Below are 8901 nucleotides of genomic sequence, written 5' to 3'. Positions count from 1 at the left end.
TGGAAATCATATGATTATGCACTTTCTACTATTTATTAGTACAATTAACTCGTCTAACCCAGCCTTAACAAATCTGATATAGAAGAAAATCACTATTTAGGTACCTACCAATCATGAGTTGAAAGACAATACCAACATGTTTAAAGATAACACAAAAAGTACTTCTTTTGAGCTGTTCCGTCACGATAGAACTTCCTTAGGTGAGGGAGAGAATGCCTTAAGTGAGAGATTAGACGTTGCGAAATATCCCGGGACTCTGGGGAGAAGAGAGGGAAGGACTGTTGGACACTGAGAGGAGCAGACGCTGCAGCAGCGGAGCACCCTCGTCCCTATCTCGCCAAAATGCAAGTGAGCGCCAATGCGAGGACGTGCCCAGCGCCCTTCCGGAAACCCCGGCGCCCGGAGGAAGTGGCGGCGGCGGCCGGAAGCGGCTTCCGGTGCGCCCTCTCCCGCGCTGCGCTGCTATCGCCAGAGTCGCCGCGAGTGCCGGCCGAGTGCAGTAGCCATGAGCGCGGCCCACGGCACCCGTTTCTACCTTCCGTCGCCCCCTAAGGGCGCGGAGCCCGGCAAGCCGCAGCCGCCGCCCAAGCCCGAGGGCCTCTGCCTGCGCAAGAAGCCCAAGGCGCGTCTCGCGGGCGGGTGGGGCCCTCCGCGCTCCGACCCGGGGCAGCCGCCGCCACCCGCCGCATCCACGGCACCCGCCTCGCCGACCACCGCTTCGCCGCCCGCAAATTCGCCAACATCGTCGTCGTCTCCACTGAGGCTCCGAAGCCGGTTGGCCCGGGTCTTCTCGGTGGGCAGTTCGGGGTTACCAGGGGGTCGAGGCGGAGGCAGTGAGCCCGCTAGTCCGACGTCCCCAAGCCGCACTCTCTCCACCAGCGACAAGTCCGTATCCAACAGCAGCCTGGACGCGTTCCGCAGCGGAGTCGTGCCAACTTTGCGGCCCACGTCGTAAGTAACCACGGCTCTGCTTGTGCTTGTTGGCCTCGCTTGCATGTAGGAGGACGGCGGGAGGCGATTCTGGGGCGCGGCCGCGGAGACAACTTGGTTTCCCCGCGGGAAGACTCGTTACCCCATCCGAAAATTCCTTCAGCGAATTGTGCAAAAATTCCACAGCGGAAAAATCATTCGCCCTGCCCGCGTTACTTAAATTCGGTAACCCGGTAATCAGCATACTCAAATCCGTCTACGAATTTTCGGTCTTCCGTCTACGAATTATCGGTCTTCCGTCTATCGAGTTGCGTACCGATTCCGCGGCGAATTTCGCGAATTCTATGACAAAAATTCTTCAGAAAAATATCAAGCGGCAGCACAAAGCTTTCCGCTCGCCAACCATTTTTTTGGAGTGACATTGCGCTGGCGAATTAATTGTTCTAATAATTAGTATCAAGTGCATAACCATATGATTTCCTCACATGGACGTCTTGGAGAGTATACTTCAAGATGCTTTGTTAGCGTGAAAAGTTGTTTACGCAAGCAAATGGCATCGCAAATCGGTGGTAGATTATTACCTGAGCAATACAGAATAACCTCACCCTTAAGCAACTATATGATTTCTGCCTCCCATCATGCCGTTCTAAAATAGGTATTTTCCTCTTTCATCCGATGACGCGATTCTCCATTGTTTTGCCCCTATCCATACTCACCTTCCTTCCAATACATCACATCACGACATCTTCATTTACAACGTCTCCATACCTTATCATCAACCTTCCTTGCCCACCTACCAACATTAACCAACTTTTGTATCCCGCCTTTTACTCAACTCGTCCGATATTTTCGCCTCTACAACCATTAATAACTTACTCCATCTGGTCGGCACAAATTACACATCAGCTAGCTCTTTAGAGAACTAAAGACAACCCATATCACCTTATGCCAATAATCGGCAAAGAATGTTACTAATCATCTCCCAAGTACAGGGCCGGTTTAAGCGGCAAGCCAAGTACGCGGCCGCGTAGAGCGCCAAGAAAAAGGGGGCGCCTAAGCGATTAGTCCAATACATATTTATAATTGGTTTTTAAGCTCTAAAAATATCACATTCAATGTATAAGAGCAGGCACATTTTAAGTTCACGCTGATATTTAAGTCTTGACCCTTATTCTAAAGTATTTGCATTCATTTTTTAATGTATCCAGAGAGAATCCTTACTACCTCTCAGATTATTTGGGGGGGGGGGGGGGAATGTCGTTCGCTTACACTAAAAAAAAGACTAGAATCGGCCCTGCCTAAGTAGTTACTGCATGGAAAAAAGCAATGATCACCTGTCTATAATTTTACTACTCTCATGAAGCCAAGATTTGAGACAAGTAAGACTTAAAAATATAATATGCCCACGATATCAAGCCTAAATATTTTTACCTTGAACTAGATCTTTAAGACTTACATAGAGTCAATATAAGTGTAGAGTATATATAAGTATAGTGTAGTGTATAATACATAGAGTCAATATAAGTTCTTGAGTGTTGCTCCATATTCTGCATGGAAAAGCCATGTCCTCTGCTTTAAGCTGTTTTGCGAAAACCAATGGATGGAGCATATGCATCCAGTTACAGAGAGTGCACTTAAGCGTTAACCAGGCAACTTCACGGGCTTTATCACAGACGATAACTTAAAATAATAACATAGTGATACGCAAATTCCTAAGTACGAATAGGACCTAATTAGAATATTGATTTGATCCCATTTCAAATGCAAGAATGAATACGATACTTAGAGCCTATTCAATTTTTAAAACCTCCTCGTCAAGCGAAAATCCTTTAACATAAGGTTATTGATAGAATAATGATGTTACCTCTGCCAGTAGCGTGACGACGGACGAAACACACTAGAGGGATATGATGAGGATATGATAGTAAGACTTCCAAGCCGCTAAAAGTTCTAAGTTGGAAGATAAAATTAACCAACAACTTGAAATATGTAGTAATTTGACTATACTTGTAACAAATCTACGTTACCACCCGGCCAAATGGTCGACTTGTAACTTTTTTAATAATAATTATACCAGAGACGAGTACGCTTCACGCAAGGCTGAGGTTACCTGCAAAAATTAGGAACACCAGTGACTGGTTACACTATGGATACCAGAAGCAATCTGTGGATACCAAAGATAAATAAAAATGAAAAAGACAAGCGAAGTAACAAGCAGAAAATCAACCTTCCCAAGCAAGCACCCTTCTCAACTCATGAGTGAGGAAAGGGCATAGCTAAAGACGTTTCAAAATGAAACAAGCATCCTTTCATTTCATAGCAAACTCCATTGCTATTCGTATCATTCCATCCTGTCATCGTGGCAAGTGAGCTCATATCTCGGAAATTTGCAGTGCAGTAGACAGACACATCGGATTTTCAACTAGGTATACTTCAAGATGCCCTCACCTCCCCATCCGCTATAAATGCTAAGTCCTTCAAGTTTAAAAGGTAATCGTGCAGTGGTTTCCACTCAAGTCGTCAAAAAATCTTTCCAATATTAATGCTTTTTGTTGACCGATACTCATCACCGGAGGAGAGTATGGTGAGAAGATATTATTACTATATACTATAAATTATGTCATTCTTCTAATGGGCTACCTTGTTATGTGGCACATAAAATTTATTTGTAGCAGCAAAGGTAGATTCACCATATATCCCAGGTCATGTTCAATGGTACAAATGGTTTTTTTTGACCCAGTTAGCTTTGTTATGAACTCATATGTGAAATATTACAACCACCGCAACCATTTCATTTCTACGTCATTACATCTTCAATCTTTGCAAACCTCTTTTCTTTGATTTCAGTTTCATTTTCTTTGCAGTGCAGTAGACAGACGCATCAGTTTTTCAACTAGTTCTACCGTTTGAAGTCTCATCAATGAATCACGCTTGATTCGCATCGTGTCGCATTCGTATTTAGGGTAGCAAGCCAAAAAATATGGTCCCAAAAGCAATGGGAAGAGGGAACGAGAACACTTTTGGTCGTTCCTCTTGGCCCTTAATCCTGCTACTCAATCACGCGTTAAATAATTCAGTTTTAATTCTGTAAGACAAACCAGTTACCCTTTTGGCACATGCACCGATTCCAGATTTAAACCCATTACCGTTATCGTTATCCGTAAGATTTACTATTTCACAGCTTTCCGTAGTTTTTCCACCATTTTTAGTGCAATCTAGGAAAACTGATTACATTCAGGGCATGATTTTTTTAAGATAAATAACTTTGTGATATGAGAACTTTACGAATAATTATTTTCATTAATGCTTGTATAAATTAGAATACTTTGCGTATTGCAGGTGTATGGGCTTCAAGGGTCAAATGGCTATTAAATATTTATATCGCGATTTTTTAAAATACTCCTATTATCGCAAAAATTCCGCAAAATAATATAAAACCTTATTAAATGAAGCATTGTGTCAGTCCATATCTAACGTGCCCTTCGATCGCATCCAATTGCACATACAAGTCGGGTATGACGAAACAAGCTAATTAAATACTGGGTCAGGCTCAATTATTGTCCGTATATTACAGAAAATTTAGTGTTGTAAATGATGCTGATATCCTCGGAAATCTCACTGGCGAGGATTAATCACAGATTCATAAGAAATCCAGATCGTCGAATTTTTTTACATTTATTTCAGTTAAGTGATTCTTTCCATTTTATAAACAGTTATATTCTAACTCAGCATAATGCGAGGCACTATCACGGGGGCGTTTGTTATGGTTTGGTGGTTGGATAATCTGCTCAATTAATATTATATTTCGCATTTTAGCAATTCAAAAAGTGTAACTAGCCCGAGGGCAAAGTATATTCCCAGCTCTAAAAGCGCTCATTTCTGCTTTCGCGAAAGGGCTCTCAGCACGTCTTACAATCGTAAGACTCTTAAGCAAACCGCAATGTATTTCCGGAGGATGGATCTGCGGAGATTAGGTAATCTAAATGGGTTCGTTAGCTGCAGCCATTGCATACCATAAATGATGAATGAAACGTACTCCAAAACAACTGAAATCGTTTGGGCTCGGTCATAACTTTTATTTTTTTGTTGATTGTACCAGAGTTGGAAAATAAAAAGACCCATGTTTTTTTTCGTTTTTCGATACGACACCTACCTTTCTAGCCATCCTTATATTCGAAGTAGTTACTACATGGAACAAAGCACTGATCATCTGTCTACTATTTTCTGCTCTCACTACTCTTTGAAGCCAATGTGCGAGGCAAGTGAGACTTAAAAGTCTGCTTAAAAATGTAATATGTCCACGATGGAATTATTCTTCAAGAAAAATCGACGGCCTTAATCCTTTCACTGATAAGTTGATGGCATCTTGGTCTAATGTATTGCATGTCACCGAGTTTGTGCCACTCCTCATTCTTGTGCATGGGTCTCGTGTAGTTCACAGATATTTACACTTTTGCTAGGGATTGCTACCCTCAACAAAAGTTTCCCCAGCACGTGTAAATGAATCAAGACTTAATTGACGTCACCAACTAATAAAAAGTGAGGGACAACTTTCAATTTTTTATTTGAAAATTGAGATAATATCGTACGATTTGGATTTCAAATAGTGAAATCTTTCCACAGAAAAATACGAACAGAATTTGCGTTTTCCTCTGCCTTATCACAAATTTTCACGACAGGCGGTACGGTACATTTTTGCGTTTCTTCTCGCGCTCATGCATTTAGACATAAACTTTTACGTCTTGATGCGTCGTGTAAATAGGCAAAGGGATTTCGCTTAAATGCGTATGTGTGGCCAACATGGGCGAAGTTTAGAATTTTATATTGTGGAGGCAGCAATCCTGCCGGGGGTATAGGGCTATAGAACACCCCAGTGAAACGGGTTTCGGGTATTCCATTGCCCCTTAGTGTTCCGGGAAATTTTGTTTAAATTAGCCTCTGAAAACATCATTTTGAGTTCTAAGTCTAAGAGAGTATTTATTTAAGCTTTATTTTTTGTTTTCATTGTACTTGAATGTACAGGTATGTATTAGCCTCTGAAAACAGCATTTTGAGATCTAAGGCTAAGAGAGTATTTATCTAAGCTTTATTTTTTGTTTTCATTGTACTTGAATGTACTGGTATCGTAGTTTTTTTGGACAAATTACCATTTAAGATGGAGTCAGCGGGATTGGTTCTCGCCCTACGTGCACTCTGTTAGTTACAATAGTTTCCGAGAAATCGATACTATGTTTATTCCACGACGACGAGCATAAAATCTTCAATCAATTTCTTATAGATTAACTGAACGAGTTATTACACGATCTCAATGGCCCGTATAAATAACATCACAGCTGGATGAAAATCTTGGAAAAATCAATCAACATTTGTCAAGTTCCTTTAAAGTTCGTGAGAGCATTTAATTTTTTAACTTCTCCATTCAGAAATTTGACTGCCCTAATTTCATGCTAATCAATTTACCTTCCGTTATTACTGGAGCCATATAATATGCTTTGACTCCTTCAAAAATATCTTACGCTCCATCCGCTATAAATGCTACGTCTTTCAAGTTGAAAAGGTGATGGTGCAGTGGTTTCCACTCAAGTCGCCAAAAAAGTCTTTCCGATATCAATGCTTTTTGTTGACCCATACTCATCACCGGAGGAGTGTATGGCGAGAAGATATTACTATAAATTATGTCATTCTTCTAATGGGCTACCTCATTATGTGGCACACAAAATTTATTTGCAGCAGCAAGTGTAGATTCACCATGTATCCCAGGTCATGTTCAATGGTACAAATGGTCTTTTTGAACCAGCTAGCTTTGCTATCAACTCATATGTGAGATATTACAACCACCACAACCATTTCATTTCTACGTCGTTACGTCTTCACTCTTTGCAAACCCCTTTTCTTCGATAATGTTTCATTAGACCCTGTTGTCTTTAAATATGTCCGTGCATATTTCTCCTACTTTACTTCGGTCTTTTATCAGGTTCTACTCTCCTTTTCAACCTAGGGTGCCGTCTTTGAATATCCAATCGATCTACTTTATATTCACTGTGTTTCGTGGCACCGTATTTTGAAGGATCTCTTCCCTTTCTTCCTTTGCCAGCTCCAGAGGAGCTACAAGATATGAAGGTAGTGATGAATTGCTTTTATAATTAGACGCCTACTTTCATGCTAATGGTATTTGTTTAGTAATTTTTGACTTATTTATTCTGCTGCTGGCGTATGCATGTGGAATTCAGCGATATTATTCCGCTGAAATTTAAGATTCTAGGCTATAATTCCACGGCTGAGTAGAGATTTTTATGGTTATTTTTCATAGCGCTACATTTTCATACCACGCACCTAAACTTGCGAAGGTGCCAAAGAAATAATACCGGCGCACTGCAATCTTCAATCAATTAGATAACGTGATTCAGGCATTCAAATATGACTTAATCTCTTGAAAAGGCATTAATTCACAATATCGGCTGAGATGAAGTAGTACCTAAAAACCATTAACATCGTCAATAATCACATGAGAAATCTGATTCGTAATGCAAGCTCACTTAAGCCTTGGTATATTGTACGGACATTATTTTACCTCGGTGTAATTTAACTTAGAATTAAATTGGTAGGTGTAAAACTAACCATTGCCATCATCTGAGAATTTAGCTTAAAACTAAAAATGTTTTCAAATGCTACTACATAGGGTAAGATATCTGATTAAAACGATAGTCATTAAATTAGTTCAAATAACGGCGCCATGGAAACAAAATCCTATACCTACTAGTCAATAATTACCCCCGTGCGACATGAGCAGACGGCAATATTATGACGAAAATTGATATAACTTACGATTACTAGCGGTTGATATAGTAGGTGTACGATTAAAATATGTATTAGCATGTTGCTGTGATATAATCTTGAAATATACTTTTCTACTGATAATATTTACAACCACGGGGTAATATTGACCACGACTTTTCTACTGTTGTGATACCATAATGTCCTTGGTTTCAACAAATACCAGAAAGACGCTGACACGCATTCTATATCCTAGAGCTTATGGTTTAGGATCTACCATAATACGTGATATAAGTAACTTCAAGACAGCTTAATTTGGGTAAATGTTTAAGAGATAGTTACCGCTATTAGTGACTAACCATGCTACTAAAATAACTTGCATACCACTTAAATAAATGTAAACATGATCACTGACAGAAAATTTGGCTCGTTCGTGAGACCTTCTCCTCATTTGAGTTAAGCTTTCAAAGGAAATGTGCGCTGAATTCATCCAAACATGGCATCGCTCTTTATTGGATCACTGCTTTCATGAGTGAAGCCTGCCTAGAATGGATTAAATCTCTCCAATTCGCTTGAAAACATTCCCATGGCTCGTACGATTAAGCCCTGTCTCCGCTAGAGCTGCGCCTTAAACACACCGAACGCGCTTTCTCCAACGCTAAGAATGACGCCCACTCATGAGAACTTCCTCCACTCCTCTTATCTGTCCTTCAGACTTTCTTGATGAGGCAGCTGACGGGATTTCTTTTGCAAAGAATGATACGCTAGTCATTTTATTGTAAACTACGCACGAGCCACTCCTTGTGATGCAAACGAAAAGTTAGGTGAAAGCGATCGAATGGAAGAATGGTTCCAAATTATTTAGCGTGTGAGGCGAAGTCTGGTTCATACCACCTACGACTACTTACATTCAGTCATACAGAAATGAAAAAATTGCTATAAAACCAGAAGAGGACTAATTATGTATTTTAATTTTCAATATGTTAACTTAAAGAAATTAAAATTCGATTTGGCATAACATTCCGGCAGCTAAATAATATATTGGTCCATTTAGACACACCCTTGGCTCTCAGAATAAATATGGTGCACTGCTACGTGATACCTGTCATATTGTATGGAATGGAAACTTGGATGATTAAGAAAACATCTATGAAAAAACTGGAAGCAACTGAGATGTGATTCTTAAGACGGCTTCTC

The 8901-nt window shown here is 40.6% G+C and overlaps 1 protein-coding gene across 1 annotated transcript in view; it reads left to right on the top strand.

Moving 5' to 3' along the window:
• The first annotated feature begins 495 nt into the window (after positions 1–495).
• LOC124170940 (rap1 GTPase-activating protein 1-like) overlaps positions 496–8901 on the top strand; it is a 556415-nt gene continuing 548009 nt past the window's right edge. Inside the window, exon 1 of the mRNA XM_046550010.1 lies at positions 496–951. Coding sequence (XP_046405966.1) covers positions 506–951 — 446 coding nt within the window. The 5' untranslated portion in view covers positions 496–505. The remainder of the gene's footprint in view (positions 952–8901) is intronic.

The sequence above is a fragment of the Ischnura elegans genome, chromosome X (genome assembly GCF_921293095.1).
Source record: "Ischnura elegans chromosome X, ioIscEleg1.1, whole genome shotgun sequence".
In the NCBI taxonomy this organism is placed as follows: Eukaryota; Metazoa; Arthropoda; class Insecta; order Odonata; family Coenagrionidae; genus Ischnura; species Ischnura elegans.
This window is presented reverse-complemented; position numbering and strand designations above follow the sequence as displayed.